At 43.2% G+C, this 22,462-nt stretch overlaps 1 protein-coding gene across 1 annotated transcript in view; it reads right to left on the reverse strand.

The window, feature by feature from the left end:
• Positions 1-22,462, reverse strand: part of LOC115194125 (ankyrin-2) — a 108,303-nt gene that overhangs the window by 70,405 nt on the left and 15,436 nt on the right. Inside the window, exons 3-5 of the mRNA XM_029753528.1 lie at positions 5,614-5,712; positions 3,909-4,007; positions 82-180 (exon numbers count right to left, since the gene is read on the reverse strand). Of these exons, the coding sequence (XP_029609388.1) occupies positions 82-180; positions 3,909-4,007; positions 5,614-5,712 (297 nt within the window). The remainder of the gene's footprint in view (positions 1-81; positions 181-3,908; positions 4,008-5,613; positions 5,713-22,462) is intronic.

Raw genomic sequence — 22,462 nt, forward strand, 5'->3', positions numbered from 1 at the left:
AGACTGAAAACTTCAAACCATTTGCTGAAAACATGTACGAAGATACACACACACACATACACACAGATACACACTCCCTACCTCTGTAGCGGTGCTCTGGTTACCTCCATTCTCCAGTAGGTAACGCACCACGTCCATGTGGTTCTCCTGAGCAGCCATGTACAGAGGGGTGAAGCCATTCTGGAGACACAACAGTACAACATTAGAGAAAGGTATAATATCATCTGCTGCAGGCCAACAGTAGGTTACAACATTTTGGTGATGCATCATTTTGTGGAGGAAGAACAAATACAATATAATTTGACTGCACAGACAACAAGTATGTCCATAGCCCATATGTCCATAGTTATTTGCATAGGCATGTACGGTGCATTCGGAAAGTATTCAGAACCCCTTCACATTTTGTTATGTTACTCTAAAATTGATTAAAATTAATTTGTTTCCTCATCAATCTACACGCAATACCCCATAATGAAAAAGCGAAAAAAGGTTTAAAAAAGAAAAATACCTTATTTACATAAGTATTCAGACCCTTTGCTATGAGACTCGAAATTGAGCTAAGGTTCTACAAGACTCGAAATTGATCATTCATGGTTCTACAACTTGATTGGAGTTCACCTGTGGTAAATTCAATTGATTGGACATGATTTTGAAAGCACACACCTGTCTATATAAGGTCTCACAGTTGACAGTGCATGTCAGAGCAAAAACCAAGTCATGAGCTTGAAGGAATTGTCCGTAGAGCTCCAAGACAGGATTGTTTCGAGCCACAGATCTGGGGAAGGGTACCAAAAAATGTCTGCAGCATTGAAGGTCCCCAAGAACACTGTGACCTCCATCATTCTTAAGAGGATGAAGTTTGGAACCACCAGAGCTGGCCGCCCGCCAAACTGGCCACCCAGAGCTGGCCTCCTGGCCAAACTGAGCAATCGGGGGAGAAGGGTCTTGGTCACTCTGACAGAGCTCCAGAGTTCCTATGTGGAGATGGGAGAACTTCCAGAAGGACAACCATCTCGTCGGCACTCCACCAATCAGGCATTTATGGTAGAGTGACCAGACGGAAGCCATTCCTCACTAAAAGGCACATGACAGCCTTCTTGGAGTTTGCCAAAAGGCACCTAAAGGACTCTCAGACCATGAGAAACAAGATTCTCTGGTCTGATGAAACCAAGATTGAACTCTTTGGCCTGAATGCCAAGCGACACATCTGGAGTTAACCTGGCACCATCCCTACGGTGAAGTATGGTGGTGGCAGCATACATGGGGCAGCATGGGGATGTTTTTCAGCGTCAGGGATTGGGAGACTAGTCAGGATCGAGGGAAAGATGAACGGAGCAAAGCACAGAGAGATCCTTGATGAAAACCAGCTCCAGAGCGCTCATGACCTCAGACTGGAGCGAAGATTCACCTTCCAACAGGACAACGACCCTAAGCGCACCGCCAAGACAACACAGGAATACGTCTCAATGTCTTTGAGTGGCCCAGCCAGAGCCCGGACATGAACCCGATAGGACATACAGTGAGGGAAAAAAGTATTTGATCCCCTGCTGATTTTGTACGTTTGCCCACTGACAAAGAAATTATCAGTCTATAATTTTAATGGTAGGTTTATTTGAAGAGTGAGAGATAGAATAACAACTAAAAAATCCAGAAAAACGCATGTCAAAAAATGTTATAAAATGATTTGCATTTTAATGAGGGAAATAAGTATTTGAACCCTCTACAAAACATGACTTAGTACTTGGTAGCAAAACCCTTGTTGGCAATCACAGAGGTCAGACGTTTCTTGTAGTTGGCCACCAGGTTTGCACACATCTAAGGAGGGATTTTGTCCCACTCCTCTTTGCAGATCTTCTCCAAGTCATTAAGGTTTCGAGGCTGACGTTTGGCAACTCAAACCTTCAGCTCCCTCCACAGATTTTCTATGGGATTAAGGTCTGGAGACTGGCTAGGCCACTCCAGGACCAAAATGTGCTTCTTCTTGAGCCACTCCTTTGTTGCCTTGGCCGTGTGTTTTGGGTCATTGTCATGCTGGAATACCCATCCACGACCCATTTTCAATGCCCTGGCTGGGGGAAGGAGGTTCTCACCCAAGATTTGACGGTACATGGCCCCGTCCATCGTCCCTTTGATGCGGTGAAGTTGTCCTGTCCCCTTAGCAGAAAAACACCCCCAAAGCATAATGTTTCCACCTCCATGTTTGACGGTGGGGATGTTGCTCTTGGGTTCATAGGCAGCATTCCTCCTCCAAACACGGCGAGTTGAGTTGATGCCAAAGAGCTCCATTTTGGTCTCATCTGACCACAACACTTTCACCCAGTTGTCCTCTGAATCATTCAGATGTTCATTGGCAAACTTCAGACGGGCATGTATATGTGCTTTCTTGAGCAGGGGGACCTTGCAGGCGCTGCAGGATTTCAGTCCTTCACGGCGTAGTGTGTTACCAATTGTTTTCTTGGTGACTATGGTCCCAGCTGCCTTGAGATCATTGACAAGATCCTCCCATGTAGTTCTGGGCTGATTTCTCACCGTTCTCATGATCATTGCAACTCCACGAGGTGAGATCTTGCATGGAGCCCCAGGCCGAGGGAGATTGACAGTTATTTTGTGTTTCTTCCATTTGCGAATAATCGCACCAACTGTTGTCACCTTCTCACCAAGCTGCTTGGCGATGGTCTTGTAGCCCATTCCAGCCTTGTGTAGGTCTACAATATTGTCCCTGACATCCTTGGAGAGCTCTTTGGTCTTGGCCATGGTGGAGAGTTTGGAATCTGATTGATTGCTTCTGTGGACAGGTGTCTTTTATACAGGTAACAAACAGATTAGGAGCACTCCCTTTAAGAGTGTGCTCCTAATCTCAGCTCGTTACCTGTATAAAAGACACCTGGGAGCAAGAAATCTTTCTGATTGAGAGGGGGTCAAATACTTATTTCCCTCATTAAAATGCAAATCAATTTATAACATTTTTGACATGCGTTTTTCTGGATTTTTTTGTTGTTATTCTGTCTCTCACTGTTCAAATAAACCTACCATTAAAATTATAGACTGATCATTTCTTTGTCAGTGGGCAAATGTACAAAATCAGCAGGGGATCAAATACTTTTTTCCCTCACTGTATCTGGAGAGACCTGAAAATAGCTGTGCAGTGACGCTCCACATCCAACCTGACAGAGCTTGAGAGGATCTGCAGAGAAGAATGGGAGAAACTCTCAAATTAAAGGTGTGTCATATGCAAGAAGACTCAAGGCTTTAATCGCTGGGTGCCTCAACAAAGTACTGAGTAAAGGGTCTGAATACTGATGTGAATGTGATATCATTTTTTTTATATATATATATATATATATATTTGCAAACATTTCTAAAAAACAGGTTTGGCTTTGTCATTATGGGGTACTGTGAGTAGACTGATTAGGAAAAAATTGATTTAATACATTTTAGAATAAGGCTGTAACGTAACAAAATGTGGAAAAAGTCAAGGACTCTGATTACTTTCCGAATGCACTGTATGCCTATAAACTGGTATAATACTTATTATGTCCAAAGCATCGTGTGGTCACAGCAATGGTATGGCATCATTTTGCCACACAAATCCTAATCAGAGTTGGTAGGGATTAGAGATGAAAGCAAGATGGCTGCTGCCATGCTACTGTTTAGGGCTCCCGAGTGGCGCAACGGGCTAAGGCACTGCATCTCAGTGATAGAGGCGTCACTACAGACCATGGTTCGATTCCAGGCTGTTTCACAACCGGCCTTGATTGGGAGTCCCATAGGGTGGCGCACAATTGGCCCAGCGTCGTTCGGGTTAGGGTTTGGCCGGGGTAGGCCGTAATTGTATATAAGAATGTGTTCTTAACTGACTTGCCTAGTTAAATACAGGTTAAATAAAATAAAAAATAAAAATCTCTTGCCTGAGACTGAGAGTTGATTTCTGCTCCGCGCTTCACCAGTATCTTCACCACCTCCGCCTGTCCGGCCAGAGAGGCAATGTGGAGGGCTGTGTTCCCTTTCTGGGATGGAAGAACACAGAGAGACACATATTACACCATTATAGAGAACAAGGCGAACTGTGTCAATCAATACACAAAACAAGGGGTTCACTTTTCAACTCTGTCTTACAAAGAGGATGAATAACATACAGTAATGACATAAACTGTCATTTCTGACATAAATAGAAATTACAAAAACGACTTTGTCCTGTATTTCAGCTTTGACAAAAAGCATACAAATTGTATTACTATTACAGTAGTATCAAATGTTTGACACACACACACACACACACACACACACACTCACCACCGCCATCTCATTGTCTACAGGCACTCCTATTCATCATTTTTTCACCCATCTTCATTAATTCTCTCCATCACTGATTAAAGATGTGACACCCCAAACAGGCATATCCACAGACACCTATGGCTCAGTGATCGAGATGAGGGGGCCTTTCTGAGTTGCACTCCTAATGATGCTGTGACACAGACAGCTAGAAATAACGAAGCGTTATCACTCATAGAGAGCCTTAATCTCACAATGCTTTTAATTAGGCCATGCTGATGAACAAATCAAGTCAAGAGGCTCTTGTTTCAGAGTGGAAATCTGTTTCAAAAAGTTTGGGATGTTCTGTTGTCAAAATACACATTTAAATGAGTCATGTACAGTAAACACAATTAAATATGCTATAAAACACAAGACAGTAAATTCTTTTAAACCTCAAACACACTACACGTTTGAAATTTCCTGCATTGCAGGAAAGTTCTCCTGCAACCGAGTGATGAAATTAAGGTCCTACATCTGTAACAAGTCACACAACACCTAAACATGCTGCTTAGAAGGAATGGACGTTCTCCATTTTCACAGCTTGGCATAACTACCTCCATGTTCAATGAAACTAGCTGTATCCCTTTTCCTGCCTGCTACACCATAGTGGTCTGAAGCTAGACTGCACAGTCATGTGACGGCGATAGGTTGCAGTGCAGTGCAGTCCATTGGGTGCTGGTTAGGGATATGGCTGTCTGCCCTGGGTATGGTAGTGTTATCTCACTGTTGGAAAGGTTAAGAGTCAGGTTAATGTAGGGCAAGAGTTGTTTCAGGACATTGACCTGGTTAAACCCCGTGTGTGACACTTGAACCACGTTTAGGGTCCTTAATTTGGAGACTGATACCTTGAACGACTTTTCAGAGAAATACATCCTGTTTTCGTGTCGTTTAAAATATTTTATCTCAGTTGGAAAGTACAATATCAACCCAAAACAAACCAAAACAATGCACAATTCCCTTTCGGCGTAAAACAGCACATCAGATTTCACAACGGAAGAAAAACAAAATGTGTTATCGTCTATGATCTTTGGAGTACTTTCTTTTGACAGCTCATTTGATTATGATAATTCTAACTATCTTTATTTGTAATACAAAAGTCCAAAGCAGCTAAGATAAATATAATCCTAACACTTGACCAGCATGCAAGCTTCTAACAAGCCTTTACCCAGTTGTGGATAAAATGAATAGTCTACCTACAGCGGACGTGGACGGAAGGAGCTCATGTACTGTAGCTCTTCCTAATATGATTCTATCATACTGTGCTAGCTCCACATACGGCAGTGCGGTACGGGAACCCACCTTGGTGGCCGAGTCCACAGCTGAGCCTCTCTCCAGCAGCTCCTGGACCAGCTCCACGTGGCCCTCCTTAGCTGCCAGGTGCAACGCGTTGAGCCCATTCTGAGGAAGAAGAGAAGTAGACTCGTATAAGAAGATAGGTCAGCCTCAAAACAAAATGGAGGATAGAAACGATAGAGATAAAGGAAAGAGAAGGGACTGGGTGTACCTCCAGGTCCATAACCTAACAAGGTCTCTTTCCCTCTCCCAATCTCTCTCTCCTTGTCTTGGCTGTGAAACCGTGTTCTCCTCTCTCACAAATACACACACACACACTCTCAAGGGAGGTACAGACTGAAATACCAAAGGCAGTACTGGAAGTCAGAATTTGTGCCGTGTCACGATGGTTGTGGACTAGGGCCAGTCCAGGATTCACTATGTAGGCCTGGTGGTATTAATAAAGTCAAGCAGTATGTGTGTGTGTGTGTGTGTGTGTGTGTGTGTGTGTGTGTGTGTGTGTGTGTGTGTGTGTGTGTGTGTGTGTGTGTGTGTGTGCAGCTATCTGGTGTTTGTCACAGGGGTCACTGGTGTGTGATTCTGTTCCTTGAATGCGACTTGCCAGCTATGCTGTAATTTATAGCTACCTGTCTTTCCAGACACCCCTAAGACTTGACTTTAGATCAGAACATCCGTCCAAGACTAACTCAGATATATCAAGACTCAGATACACAGTTGAAGTCGGAAGTTTACATACACTTAGCTTGGAGTCATTAAAACTCATTTTTCAACCACTCCACAAATGTCCTGTTAACAAGCTATAGTTTTGGCAAGTCGGTTAGGACATCTACTTTGTGCATGACACAAGTCATTTTTCCAACAATTGTTTACAGACAGATTATTTCACTTATAATTCACTGTATCACAATTCCAGTGGGTCAGAAGTTTACATACACTAAGTTGACTGTGCCTTTAAACAGCTTGGAAAATTCCAGACAATGATGTCATGGCTTTAGAAGCTTCTGATAGCCTAATTGACATCATTTGAGTCAATTGGAGGTGTACCTGTGGATGTATTTCAAGGCCTACCTTCAAACTCAGTGCCTCTTTGCTTGACATCATGGGAAAATCAAAAGAAATCAGCCAAGACCTCAGAAAATAAAGTCTGGTTCATCCTTAGGAGCAATTTCCAAATGCCTGAAGGTACCACGTTCATCTGTACAAACAATAGCACGCAAGTATAAACACCATGGGACCACACAGCCGTCATAGCGCTCAGGAAGGAGACACGTTCTGTCTCCTAGAGATTAACGTACTTTGGTGCGAAAAGTGCAAATCAATCCCAGAACAACAGCAAAGGACTTTGTGAAGATGCTGGAGGAAACAGGTACAAAAGTATCTATATCCACAGTAAAATTAGTCCTATATCGACATAACCTGAAAGGCCGCTCAGCAAGGAAGAAGCCATTGCTACAAAACCGCCATAAAAAAGACAGACTATGGTTTGCAAATGCACATGGGGACAAAGATCGTACTTTTTGGAGAAATGTCCTCTCGTCTGATGAAACAAAAATAGAACTGTTTGGCCATAATGACCATCGTTATGTTTGGAGGAAAAAGGAGGAGGCTTGCAAGCCGAAGAACACCATCCCAACCGTGAAGCATGGGGGTGGCAGCATCACGTTGTGGGGGTGCTTTGCTGCAGGAGGGACTGGTGCACTTCACAAAATAGATGGCATCATGAGGCAGGAAAATTATGTGGATATCTCAAGACACCAGTCAGGAAGTTAAAGCTTGGTCGCAAATGGGTCTTCCAAATGGATAATGATCCCAAGCACACTTCCAAAGTTGTGGCAAAATGGCTTAAGGACAACAATGTCAAGGTATTGAAGTGGCCATCACAAAGCCCTGACCTCAATCCTATACACATTTGCGGGCAGAACTGAAAAAGCGTGTGCGAGCAAGGAGGCCTACAAACCTGACTCAGTTACACCAGCTCTGTCAGAAGGAATGGGCCAAAATTCACCCAACTTATTGTGGGAAGCTTGTGGAAGGCTACCCGAAACATTTGACCCATGTTCAACAATTTAAGGCAATGCTACCAAATACTAATTGAGTGTATGTAAACTTCTGACCCACTGGGAATGTGAAGAAATAAAAGCTGAAATAAATCACTCTCTCTACTATTATTCTGACATTTCACATTCTTAAAATAAAGTGGTGATCCTAACTGACCTATGACACAGACTTTTTACCAGGATTAAATGTCAGGAATTGTGAAAGACTGAGTTTAAATGTATTTGACTAAGGTGTATGTAAACTTCCAACTTCAACTGTACCAACTGGTCCCAGTTAAATTTTGCTAAAGACTAGTTTATTTCCCTCCATAAGTGCCAATATGTTCCTAATAGGAGATTGATGTTTACGTCCTGTTGTTGGGGCAATAAATAGATCCTAAAAGCTTTGGAGGGAGAGAAATTACGATTACATTTCAATATCACTCTGGGCGGATTACCCTGCGGATTAAAAAATCCAAGCATTTGCATTTGCCAGTTAATTCCCAAAACACCACAACATGAGGGGCCCAAGTAACTTCAATATCCAACCCCAGATGCCAACAACATGACACAACATTTGGATTCTGAGGCGCAACCCTCTCTCATTCCTAAAACGAATCCAGAGCGATTTACAGGAGTAATTGGTTAAATGCCTTGCTCAAGGGCACATCAACAGACTTTTCACCTAGTTTGGGGCGTCTCAGTGACCCAGCACTAATTCAGGGAGCGTTTGTCTGCTGTTTAAAAAGGGCCGCTCGGTCGATATGTAATTTCCTCTATAGGCAGCCCCAAACAGACTATGTCATGCGGCCCCTGTTCAGACCAAACTGGACTGCTCCTGAGGACCCCTATAGTTACAGCAAGGCCCCCTACAGTGTTTAGGACTGGTACTGAGCATGAATGTGTCCAATCAACCCCTGTCTATTAAAAAAAGAGTTACATATTCTGCAGTCTGCACTGCCCTGAAGGAGAACAAGAAGCATATTTTTTAAAAGACATGCTGCATTTGACTCAGAAGGGTGCACCATCTGCTCTCTTCTCACTTAGCTTGTCCTCACATCCCTTAGCACTGTCAAAAAGCTATATTTCTATTCTGTAATTGTAGGGCCTGGCTCCAATATTGTACTGAAGGTAAAACGTAGAGTGTAAACAAACACCTTACAAACTCACTGTAGAATGAACCCGTTAACCTGTCCTTGGTAACACACTTCACCCTCAGAGATGGCATTGGGAATAACTCAAGGCCAGCCAGACAGGATGCTATAGCATCATAACACCTGTCACTACCAAAGCGGAATGGAGTAGCCATTTCTGTCCCTATTTCGACTTTATAGATTAATGGCTGCCTCTGTCATTTGTCCCCATGGAAGTTGGTAGGGATTGGCTAAGTGAGGTTGGTTGTTAACTGCAGGAACAACCTGTATTTACTCCTTTGGGGCGGGGATCCTTCTCCCCACCCTCCCATTCCAATCCCCCCACAATCTCAAAGAAACACCTCTGCCCTTGGCACTCCCATACAGTCCCATCCATCTCTGCCCACAACAACCCCATACTGTATGTGTGTACCCCCCATTCATCCATCCTTTAGAGTCTGCAGGCATATCACTCTGTCACACAGTTCCCCAACCTACCTACTGACCACCACAGTCACTCAATCACAGTCATTACATCAGCCTGGCCAGACGCAATCACTAATGAAACGTTCTAATCACATAATATAACATTCACCCTAATGTTCCCGCTTGTTATTGTTCTATTATGTGCAGATGTAATGTGGTGGAAATCTAATTCATAAGCAGTGGTGGTTAGAGCAGACTACTCCCATGGGGCATTGCAGCAGTCATAACCAGCATAAATAGCAACTAATTAACATGCAGATTGTGAGTTATTATCATTATGAACTATGGTGCTATAATAAATGGAATGCATTACTCATCTAAAGGCAGTTAAAAGTTTACAGTCCGTAGGGGTAACAGGAAAGTGCAAAAAGTAATAAAGTACACTTTTGAGAAGAGCGTTTTCAGTTAAAAAAGGTCAACTTGAAGAAACATATCAAGTACCAAATAATAACACAATAATAAAAGTGACAGGTAGTTGATACAGGTAAATTATATTTGAATAGTCCACAAAGGAATACATTTCTAGCACCTGGAGTAGACCAAATCACTTTCACTAAGAGAATGTCAACTCCACCTCCTGCATTAAGTTGAAAAGAGCTACTGAATTCCACTAAGGGTTGTCCCTTAACACTTTTTTCAACTTCTACAGTAGAATCATAACGACCACTTCATCATACAAACAAGGTCTTAATGCAGCAGTTATGGTTTACAGAGTTTAGTTTGAATTGGGGGGTTCAGAGCTGCTGTGTGAGTCTGTGTGGTTGATTGATTGGTTCTCCAGACTGTGTTGGATGAGCCACAAGGAGCTCTCACGGTCATAGGTGGAGTATTCCATCACTAGTGGCACGGGCAGAGACTTGATGGAAAGACATCCATCTAATGTGGCACCTGCAATGCATTTATAATGTATAAATGCTACTTTAAATGTAGTACCACCATCAAGCTTATTTCTCCCATGACTGTGCAGAGGAAATTATGCCAGGGACAACCTGGGAATATATCAGCCTTTAAGACGGAGAAACATTGGTATTTGTTACAGAGCAAGAGGCTCTGTAAACAAGGCTTGGCTACAGATAGATGTAGGATCTTAATTTGATCACTCTTGTGGCTGAGAATTTTCCTGCACAGCAGGATATGCAAATAGCGTATTCAAGGTATAAAAATGCTTCTAAAGATTGTCATTTCCACTTTAAAATGTCAGACTTTATTTGAAAAATGAAAAATGTATCAACCCCTACAAAAAAATGTCCATTAGTTATAATCACCATAATGATTCACATTTCCTGTTGCTGCAGGATTATTTTCCTGCTGTAGCAAACTGGCTCAAATTAAGATCCTAGTAGTGTAGTAGTCTGGTTGAGTGAAGAGGCCTGGGAGACCATGAAGGTCATGGGGATGAGGATGGAAGAGCAGATGGTTTCAGCCCGACGCGACAACACTAACAACCACAATCTATCGGGCAGCTGTCAAATATAATACCTGACATACAGTAAATGGCTGTTATCATTATCGTATGTCAATTACATTTTTACATTTCAGTCATTCTGGCAGACGCTCTTATCCAGAGAGACTTAAAGTAATGAGCGCATACATTTTCATACTTTTTTCATACTGGTCTCCAGTGGGAATCGAACCTACAACCCTGGTGTTGCAAGTGCTGTCAATGCCATTTGTATGCCTGTAGTGTGGGGTGTGGGCTCGTTGCTAAGGATGACTGACATAGATCCTTATGCTTGCCGGTTGCTAGGATGACTGACAGTTTCACTGTGATCCACTTTGCAGAATTGCATTGCTGACACATGCACATATCAGCCACTCAAGGGTGTAACAATACAGAACACCTTGAGATTGTTCCAGCTCAATAACTAATATCCGATCACTAGACCATCAGATTCCACAAGCACACTCATCAATCCATTGATTATACCTGTCATATGGTATATGAACCGACAGGAGATGTTAGTGACTAGGGTCCTGTCTCCTCCCCTCTCATCCATCTCTGACTCTGCCCGACACCCACATAGGGCTGTGGTGGTCATTACATTTTGTCATGCAAAAGTAGGGCTGGGCGATATGACCTAAAAATCATATCTCTATTTTTTCAAATTTATGGGAAATTCACAATATATACAGTACCTTCGGAAAGCATTCAGACCCCTTTGACTTTTTCCACATTTTGTTACGTTACAGCCTTATTCCTAAAATAATCCTCAGCGATCCACACACAATACCCCAAAGCAAAAACAGGTTTTTATAATTTTTTTGCAAATGTATTACAGAAAAAAAACAAAAATACTTTATTTACATAAGTATTCAGACCCTTTGCTATGAACTCGATATTGAGCTCAGGTGCATCCTGTTTCCATTTATCATGCTTGAGATGTTTCTACAACTTGATTGGAGTTCGCCTGTGGTAAATTCAATTGATTGGACATGATTTGGAAAGGCACAAACCTGTTTATATAAGGTCCCACAGTTGACTGTGCATGTCAGAGCAAAAACCAAGCTATGAGTTTGAAGGTATTATCCGTAGAGCTATTAGACAGGATTGTGTCGAGCCACAGATCTGGGGACAGGTACCAAAAGATGTCTGGAGCATTGAAGGTCCCCAAGAACACTGTGGCCTCCATCATTCTTAAATGGAAGAAGTTTGGAACCAACAACACTCTTCCTAGAGCTGACCGTCCGGCCAAACTGAGCAATCAGGGAGAAGGGTCTTGGTCAGTGAGGTGACCAAGAACCTGATGGTCACTCTGACAGAGCTCTAGAGTTCCTCTGTGGAGATGGGAGAACATTACAGAAGGACAACGATCTCTGCAGCACTCCACCAATCAGGCCTTTATGGTAGAGTGACCAGATGGATGCCACTCCTCACTAAAAGGCACACGACAGCCTGCTTGGAGTTTGCCAAAAGGCACCTAAAGACTCTCAGACCATGAGAAACAAGATTCTCTGGTCTGATGAAACCAAGATTGAACTATTTGGCCTGCATGCCAAGTGTCATGTCTGGAGGAAACCTAGCACCATTCCTACGGTGAAGCATGGCGGTGGCAGCATCATGCTATGGGGATGTTTTTCACTGGCAGGGACTGGGAGACAAGTCAGGATCAAGGCAAAGATGAATAGAGCAAAGTACAGAAAGATCCTTGATGAAAACCTGCTCCAGAACGCTCAGGACCTCAGACTGGGGCGAAGGTTCACCTTCCAACAGGACTACAACCCTAAGCTCACAGCCAAGACTTGAACCCAATCGAACATCTCTGGAGAGACCTGAAAATAGCTGTGCAGCAACGCTCCCCATCCAACCTGACAGAACTTGAGAGTATCTGCAGAGAAGAATGGGAGAAACTCCCCAAATACATGTGTGCCAAGCTTGTAGCCTCCAGGCTGTAATCGCTGCCAAAGGTGCTTCAACAAAGTACAGAGTAAAGAATCTTAATACTTATGTAAATGTAATATTTCAGTTTTTTATTTTTAATAAATTAGCGAACATTTCTAAAAACCTGTTTCTGCTTTTTCATTATGGGGTATTGTGTGTATATTGATGAGGGGGAAAAAACAATTGAATCCATTTTAGAATAAGGCTGTAACATAAAAACAACAAAATAATGTGGAAAAAGTCAAAGGATCTGAATAATTTCCAAAGGCACTGTATGTAAATTTAATTTAATTTACTATTATTTTTATAAATTAGCAAACATTTCTAAATACAAGCGTTGTTGAATAAATAAAGGTAAAATACACTGCATTTAGAACAGTCTAATGAATTCAGGGCTTGTGAAGTTATACTTAGGGTGAATATAAGCCTTCCACAACCATAAGACCCACTAATAATTCAATTATTTAATCAAAATAGTTTAACCTGCTTTTTTCTCTCAATAATCACTGATCTGGCTTTCAAGTCTGTCTATGAAAATGTCATGTTTTGTTACAAATGTAACTAAAACCATGCATAATGCACATTCACTAATAATGACTAACTTCTTGTAGCAGGCATTATAGAAGACAAACACAGATCTCATCAACAATCTCTCAAACCCACGTGCTAGTGAATGGCAAACTAATCTTTATATTTCAAGTTTATATTTCAAGCCAACTTGGATCTATTTGCTAGCTAACAAGGTTGAACAGTTGAATTGTTATGAACACACCCTTCTGCCTGTCTCCAACTGTTTGAAAAGCATATTAGCCTGTCCACTTAGTTCAGATGTTGAAATCAAGTGGCCTACCTTATTTCTCAGAATGATAACAAGTTGACAATTCCTTATATAATTGTGTTTAATGATTATTGCACATTTATATTAAAAAAAACAGACTAGACAGCTAGGATAACAGCGCTGCTAGCGGTACGTGATACCCCAATGCCAGCGCGCGACAAACGGAGCATTCATTTTCCAAAATAAATATTCATTGATACTCTCGTTTTAGTAATGTCTGCTCTGCGCGCAATTTGAGTAGTTGAGACATAAAAATAGTTCCTCTACTACAATGAAATAATGTCACAATGGGCTTTGGTGTCCATATGATTGATTATGTTGGACCAAACCTCAAATGCAAATAGCGTTTTGGAAACCGCTTGTCAGAGAGGACTTCGTTGGCGTGAGAGGCAGGGGGAAGGGGCTTGGTGTGTGTAAACCGTAGAGGAAGAGGCGAAGCGAGAGGTTTCACTCTCGCTAAAATCGGTCCAAAATAAATGCGTTTATATGGGCTTATTTTGGACCTAAGCTTGTTGCCCACTTTCCCGCCTTTGGGGGGACAACAACTAGCATTGTTAGGGTGGAGACGTGCATCTCTTCATTATATATAGATCTCTGGTGTACATTTGGAGGTGCCCACAGCACAGAAAGAGCGAAAGAGACCAGACCAAAAATAGAACACGAGAACAAAGTGGAAATAAACGCTTCAAAAAACGATTACTTTTTTTTTACAAAACCTCAATTCTTGCGATACAGGCATTTGGAATACCGCGGATTTTTTTTTAAATTCATTAATTCGATATATCGCCCCAGGGCGGTTCTATTTTTACATCCGTTATTAGACAGTGGCAACGCGGAACCCTAATGATTATGAACATGGTGTTTTGCCTGCTAATGCCTGCAATGCAGTGAAGAAAACGATATGACAACAATAACGTCTAATGTAACTGGCCCGTCTAACAGTACAACTGGCCCCAGCTTGGCTCCCCCAGTTGAAATGATCTAGAACCGCCACTGTACCGCCCAGCCCTATGCAAAAGACTCCCGGTTTCACGGTAATTGACCGTTTCACATATAGCATATCCAGGCCTCCACGCATATGAGCTGCATACAGCCGCTGATGCGCGGCTTTGGAACAGCTACATTTAAAAAAGTCTAATAAATCTATTTAATATACACCATCACAATAAAGCCTTATATATTTTAGTCAGGTCTAAAGAAACATGATATGAAGAAAATGTATTTCAGAATAACAGAATATGAGTTGGCCTACTGTATGTTATCTGGCTATGCTCCATACCACAGGCTGTATGTAGGCTTGTTCATTTAGCTGACAAAGATATGCTTATAAATCCTGTGCCATTATTTGATATTATATGATTTTATAATAAGAAGAATAGAATTGAACTTATCTGAAAAAAATAGAAAGGATATTTTTCCCATTCCGGAGCGTGTACGCATATAAAGTGGCTATGTTGAGGTTAAAAGGGATCATTTGAAACCGATCCTATACGCTAGATTTACTTGGCAACTATAGTTGTGAATGACAGAAACCTTAGAACGTCTTCAAAACATATATTGGCTACATGATGCGGATATAGGCTAAGTCGCAACAACAAAAACCTTGCGCTCTGTTCCTTGCCTCAGGCTGCACAGCTGTTCTCTCATCAAGTGATCATATTTTAACCTATTCTATTATAAATTAGTTTCATGATCAAATGGGGAGGAACAGGGGCAGGGGAAAAATACATGTCACCTGTATGCACTCGAATTGCGAATGGAGGCCCCGCGCTTTTCCGGCGGTCCGTTTTCCAATGACGCCTGGAAGGCTACTTTGGTTTTATAGTGGAGCTGTGCCTAATATGAGCAGCTGAGAAATGAACATAGGAACACTTATTTCACTCCACGCATCAACCACTGCTTGAGGAGCATGCTCTCGTTGCGCGACAGGTGATATTCCCCCCAAACTCCGTATGCCATGGGCTCTCCAACCCTGTTCCTGCAGCGAGTGCTTGATTTGGGAAACCAAATGAAATCTGTTCGGGAACATCGATAGTAACATGTTTTCGCAACTAAACATATTTCACTAAACTGTTGACAGACAGCACGCTCGAGAAAAGGAATAAGGGAGAGAGAGGAGGAGAGGGAAATGCATGGTGGTGAGATATTCTGTATAGATAAAAGTAATGTGCCACCCAATAAATTATAAAAATATAAAGAAAATCCCTATTACTAGGCTATTCAAAATCAAGTACAAATGCACTATAATTGTAGGCTACCTGTAAGCCGCCCTGCATAATCAGTGAACCAACAGCATCGCCTAGGTCTATCTCCCATCATGGAATGACATTTTGGAGCGTAGCATAAGGTAACCAGAATGTATAAGGTAACCAGAATGACTCATGACTGCCGGTATGCTGGTAATATGGTCACCGCAACAGCCCTATGTAATATTCATATGTGAATACATACTGAATTATAATTGGATGCATTTTACCGCCGTATCCTACTGTGCAGTGATTGGTTAAGACCACCCAGACGGTTAGGGCATCGTCAGTTGATCGTGGTTGGAGATAGGCGAACATGTAGTTGTAGCTAGTTAATAAAGGGTTATGTTAAGAAACATCCTGTAGTTCTGCGTTTTATTATTTGTACAAAGCGTACAAAACAAGACATGGTGTCAGAGTAAATGGTCTTAAAAGATGGATTTTTCTGGAGTTCCTTCACCTCGAATGGACTGGGAGTCTACAAACTTACCCGATGCATGGCGTAAGTACAAACAGCATGTGGAGCTAATGTTCACGGGTCCTCTGAAGGAAAGAGGAGAAGAGGAAAAATGTAGCTACCTGCTCCTCTGGATCGGTGAAAAAGGGAGAGATATTTACAACACATGGACACTTACCGAGGCTGAATCAAAGGTACTGAAAACATACTACGATCGTTTTGAAGCATATGTTGTGCCGAAGACTAATACAATTTTCGCTAGGTACAAATTCCATGAGAAAGTACAGGGAGCTAGCGAGTCTTTTGAACCGTTTGTGACTGAGCTGCGTCTGCTTGTGAAAGACTGTGATTATGCAAACAAGGATGAGATGGTCAGGGACCGTATCGTATTTGGAATACACTCACCGCGAGTGAGAGAGAAACTTTTGAATGTTGGGTCAGAGCTAACGCTGGACAAAGCTATCGACATAGCCAGATCTCACGAGCTAGCACAGGCTCAGATGAAAACCATTTCGCGCCGCAGCACGAGCGCATCACGTGAACAAGCAGTGCACGCAGTCAGGCAGACATCAAAGCACACCTCCGGTGCCCAGAGAGCGCGTTTCAGAACGGAGAGAGACATAACTCCAAAACAGAGCGACACAGACTCAAAACGCCCCAAAACATGTGGATATTGTGGATACAAAGTGCATGGCGAACAAGGAAATTGCCCAGCTAAAGGCAAACAGTGTACTAAATGTGGTAAATGGAATCACTTTGCAAAAGTGTGCAGAGCTTACCGTGGAAAAACAGTACACACAGTGAGTGAAGATGAAATGTCAATCAAAGAGTCAAATGATGATGAACTGTTTATTGATTCAGTGACACAAAAAAGTCACATATCAGAGACAGAGCAAGCCTTTGCTGACATTGAGATAGGAACACAAGGCACAAAGCTAAAGTTCAAACTAGACACTGGTGCACAAGTAAACATTATTCCTCTGAATAAGTACCGCAGCTTGACATCTGAGTGCGAGCTACAGCCCACCATGCGCAGACTGACTGGTTATGGTGGTGAACAGCTCCCAGTAAAAGGCACATGCACTTTCAAATGCAAATACAAGGAAAGTGACATGATGTTGGACTTTTACGTTGTTGACACTAGAGCACCTGCAGTGCTAGGTCTTAAAGCATGTTTAGACATGGACCTCATCAAGCTAGTTTTATCAGTAACAGCACCAATAGAGACAGGAAATGTACTGGAGGAGTTTGCTGATGTCTTTACAGGAATAGGATTATTCCCAGGAGAATGTACCATTCACCTTGACCCAGACGCAACCCCTGTGGTCTACCCCCCGAGAAAGATTCCCCTTGCTCTCCGTGCCCGTCTGAAGAAAGAGTTGGAGAGCATGGAACAATCTGACATAGTCACCAAGGTTACAGAACCGACCGACTGGGTAAACGCGTTAGTGGTGGTGGAGAAACCACACACAGGCAAGCTCTAGTATGCCTCGACCCAAGAGACTGGAACAAGGCTATCAAACGGCCCCATTACCCTTTACCGACGCTAGATGGCATCACACACAAGCTAGCGGGAGCACACTACTTCAGTGTCATGGACGCTAGATCAGGCTACTGGGCTATCAAGCTCACAGAAGAGTCATCTAAGCTCACAACATTCAACACACCGTTTGGACGCTACAGGTTCCGTCGCCTGCCTTTTGGGATTATCTCAGCCCAAGACGAGTTTCAGCGAAAGATCGACGAAGTGTACGAAGGCCTCGACGGAGTTGTGGCAATTGTGGATGACATCCTTGTCTATGGTCGAACCAAAGAGGAGCACGACCGAAACCTCCGCGCGATGCTGCAAAGATCCCGCGAGAGAGGAGTCCGGCTCAACCCAGAGAAGAGCACAGTCGGCGCTACAGAGGTCAGCTACTTCGGACATCTTCTCACAGCGAATGGAATCAAGCCAGATCCACAGAAGATCTCAGCCATAAAAGAAATGGAGCCACCAAAAAACCGTGCAGAGCTGGAAACAGTGCTTGGCATGGTCAACTACTTATCCAAGTTCGCACCCAGCCTCTCCAATGCTAATGCACCCCTGCGTCAACTGCTAAAGCAGTCGAGTGAGTTTCTTTGGGACAAGCAACACGACATTGCTTTCCAGAATGTGAAAGACTTGATCACGAGAGAACCAGGACCAATCCTTGCCTACTACGACCCCAACAAAGAGCTCAGACTCCAAGTGGACGCGTCGAAGTATGGACTAGGTGCAGTGCTACTGCAAGAAGGAAAGCCCATCGGCTACGCTTCCAAATCTCTCACAGACTGTGAAATCAACTACGCTCAAATTGAAAAGGAGCTCTATGCCATTCTGTTCGGATGTAAACGTTTCCATCAGTACGTATATGGACGACAAGTCATTGTGGAATCCGACCACAAGCCCCTTGAGTCAATCATGAGGAAACCACTAGCTGCAGCCCCGCCAAGGCTACAGAGAATGATCCTTCAACTACAAAAATACGACTTCACAATCACTCACCGTCCAGGCAAAGACATCCCTGTCGCAGACACACTCTCCAGGAAGTTTCTTACCTACAAGGACAGCAGCCTCAGTGAAGGCATGGACATGCAAGTACACACTGTGTACAGCAACTTACCAGTTAGTGACACAAAACTGAAGGAGATCCAAGCAGAAACAGGAAAGGACTCTCAACTCACACAGCTGAGGGAAGTCATACAGGATGGATGGCCTGAGGAGAGGAGAAAATGCCCTCAGAGCGTCTCAGAATTCTGGAACCATCGTGATGAACTATCACAGATCAACGGAATCATTTTCAAAGGAGAGGAAATCATTATTCCTACCAGTCTCAGAGAAGAGATTTTGACAAAGATCCATGCTGGACACATGGGCATGGAAAAGTGCAAACAGAGAGCACGGGACATTATGTTTTGGCCTGGAATGTGCAAACAAATAGAGGACATTGTTGGTAGATGCACCATCTGTCTTGAAAGACGCCCCTCAAACACCAAAGAGCCAATGTTACCTCACTGTATCCCAGACCGACCCTGGCAGGTCGTGGCAACCGATCTGTTCACCTGGAACAACGAGGACTACATCGTAACAGTGGACTACTACAGCAGATACTTCGAACTCGACAAGCTTCACAGCACCACATCTGCAGCTGTGATACACAAGCTAAAAGCAGCCTTTGCCAGGCATGGCATTGTAGAGACTTTAATATCTGACAATGGGCCCTGTTACAAATCAAATGAGTTTGAATCCTTCACAAAAGCATGGGAGTTCACACATGTCACCACAAGCCCACATTACCCTCAAAGTAATGGCCTTGCTGAAAAATCTGTGCAGATTGCTAAATCACTCATGGACAAAGCAAAAGCAGACAAGAGAGACCCCTATCTCAGTCTCCTTGAATACCGCAACACTCCAGTTGACAACTTCAAATCACCAGCCCAGCTGTTGATGAGCCGCAGACTTCGCTCAACCCTTCCCAGCACCAACCAGCAGCTGCAACCTGAGGTCGTCAGCTACAATGAAATGCATGGAAAACGTGCACAGAGACAACAACAACAAAAGCGATACTACGACAGGTCAGCTAGACCACTGCCACCACTGATCGACGGAGAGTCAGTTAGAATCCAGGAGCATGGCCTCTGGAAACCAGCAGTCGTCATCCAGCCAGCTGACACTGAACGTTCATATTACGTCCGCACAGCAGAAGGAGCAGTGTACCGCCGCAATCGTCGTCACTTACTGAACACAAAAGAACAACACACTGATGAGATGAACTGTTCCCCTGAAAGAGAACGTGATGGACTAAACACACACACAGCACAACATACACCATACTTACCTGCAACACCACAAGAGCTGTTGACTGACACAGAAGCATGCTCAACATCATATCGCACAAGGTCAGGAAGAGAGGTCAAGCCCAGAGCTGTCCTCGACCTGTGAAATGTCAAAGGGTGTAGGCGGATCGCTGCCCTAAAAGAGTTCCAGACTGTAAACTTGTTATTGAAAGTTCACTTGAAATGCTTTGGTATTGTATTTGTTTGAAATGTTAAGATGTCATTTCTACAGTGAAAGCTGAGTTGCTGAGAATCCCTTGTTCTAAAAGTAACAGTATGTTGGATCATTGTTTCAGAGTCTATGTTGATTCAGTTGGTGTGTTATGCAATATAAATGGTTACTTACCTTGAGTTCAAACTACAGAGCATGTATTCAAAAGAAAAGCTTAGAATATGTAAACATTTGTATTTTGTTTTAAAAGAAGGGGGATGTAATATTCATATGTGAATACATACTGAATTATAATTGGATGCATTTTACCGCCGTATCCTACTGTGCAGTGATTGGTTAAGACCACCCAGACGGTTAGGGCATCGTCAGTTGATCGTGGTTGGAGATAGGCGAACATGTAGTTGTAGCTAGTTAATAAAGGGTTATGTTAAGAAACATCCTGTAGTTCTGCGTTTTATTATTTGTACAAAGCGTACAAAACAAGACACCCTACACCCCATTCGTCCAGGTCCCTGTCACTGTGTGAAGGTCACTGTTCTACTGTTACATTCCAGGAGGGGAGGGGCAGCCGGACTGACCATATGGAAGGAGAGGGGGGGGGGCATTCGATAAGGGGAGGGAAGAGACCAGAGAGAATGCAGATATAGGAGGACTAGGGTGAAATAGGAAATCAGTGTTTGTGACAGTGGATCTGCATTGTTAGCAACATACTCTATCTGACATGGCAATCTGACTTGGTTTATGAAGCAGAACATCTATATCTTCCTGACATTATACAGTAGAGCACTAGCTCAGATCACTGCATCAAAGCACACGCATTCAGATGTGCTGCCAGATGTGAGAGAAATAGAAAGAGAGAGACAGAGACAGAGTGTGTGTATACTGTATGTGAGCAAGAGAGCGGGAGTGGCTGGCCCCTCACCTTACCTATCTAGATTGCTTTGGCTTTGTGAGGAAAACTGTGTGTGCCTGTCTGTATGGTAGGGTTTAGACACAAAGCCCGAACAACAAACAACCGCTCACACACACCCCATGGCCATGTGACTGTTGTTTATCAGCTTGACCACCGTGACCATGGTGGTTGTCAAGGCCGGACTATTTACATCCTAGCAGTTGTCTGTGACCCACGTCAGGGTGGCCCCCCTAGCCCCGCGATGAGGAATGTTAATGGGTTGGAGGAGGAACAGATAATGGTCATGCGCCTCCTAAATTAAGACCCACCAGCCTCTCAGGGGGAGAGGTATGCTCCTGAAATAGGGAATGTAATGGAAAACTACAGTTGAAATCCGAAGTTTTCATACACCTTACTGGTTGACTACACCGCTCGCATCGCATGCACGAGCGTTGCAAAATAAATTTAGAAATCTATGTTATTCAATTATTGCACCCACACTGCTCGTGCGCGCCAACGAGCATCTGCATTGCCAAGGGCTAAAATAGAAATCAGTTCTATTTCTGATGCAGATCGCGCTGCAAGTCCTGCCTCTCCCATCTCCTCATTGGTTTACAGAAGCAGGTACCCACGTACCATCTCCACATTGGTTATACCCACGTGGGTGACTGAAAGACAAACAAGGTCAGTGGCGGTAATGCACCTAATTTATGAAAGTTGCCAATTGCAATATAAAGTCAAGAGAAGAAAAAGCCTGGAAGGAAGAGTGATGACTAGAAACGATTCGGTTGACCGTTTTATGTGTGGATTAATTGTCGGAGTAGAGGACCTTGTGCATTTCAGGTAAAATAATAAGTCAATGTTTATATCCCAGGACAAATTAGCTAGCAACAGCAAGCTAGATAAATAGAACAAATTAGCTAGCAAGTGCAAGCTAGCTAGCTAAATTGTCATAAATGTTTAATGCTTTTCAACCTGTAACCAAATTAATATAATTGCTTCAAAGTTTGTTTTGAAATTTTAACCTGCGTGTCGTGGGTCAGAAGTTTACATACACTCAATTAGTATTTGGTAGCATTGCCTTAAATTGTTGAACTTGGGTCAAATGTTTCGGGTAGCCTTCCACAAGCTTCCACCAATAAGTTGGGTGAATTTTGGCCCATTCCTCCTGACAGAGCTGGTGTAACTGAGTCAGGTTTGTAGGCCTCCTTGCTCGCACACGCTTTTTCAGTTCTGCCCGCAAATTTTCTATTGGATTGAGGTCAGGGCTTTGTGATGGCCACTCCAATACCTTGACTTTGTTGTCCTTAAGCCTTTTTGCCAAAACTTTGGAAGTATGCTTGGGGTCATTGTCCATTTGG

This window comes from Salmo trutta, chromosome 5 (assembly GCF_901001165.1).
Source record: "Salmo trutta chromosome 5, fSalTru1.1, whole genome shotgun sequence".
Lineage (NCBI taxonomy): Eukaryota > Metazoa > Chordata > Actinopteri > Salmoniformes > Salmonidae > Salmo > Salmo trutta.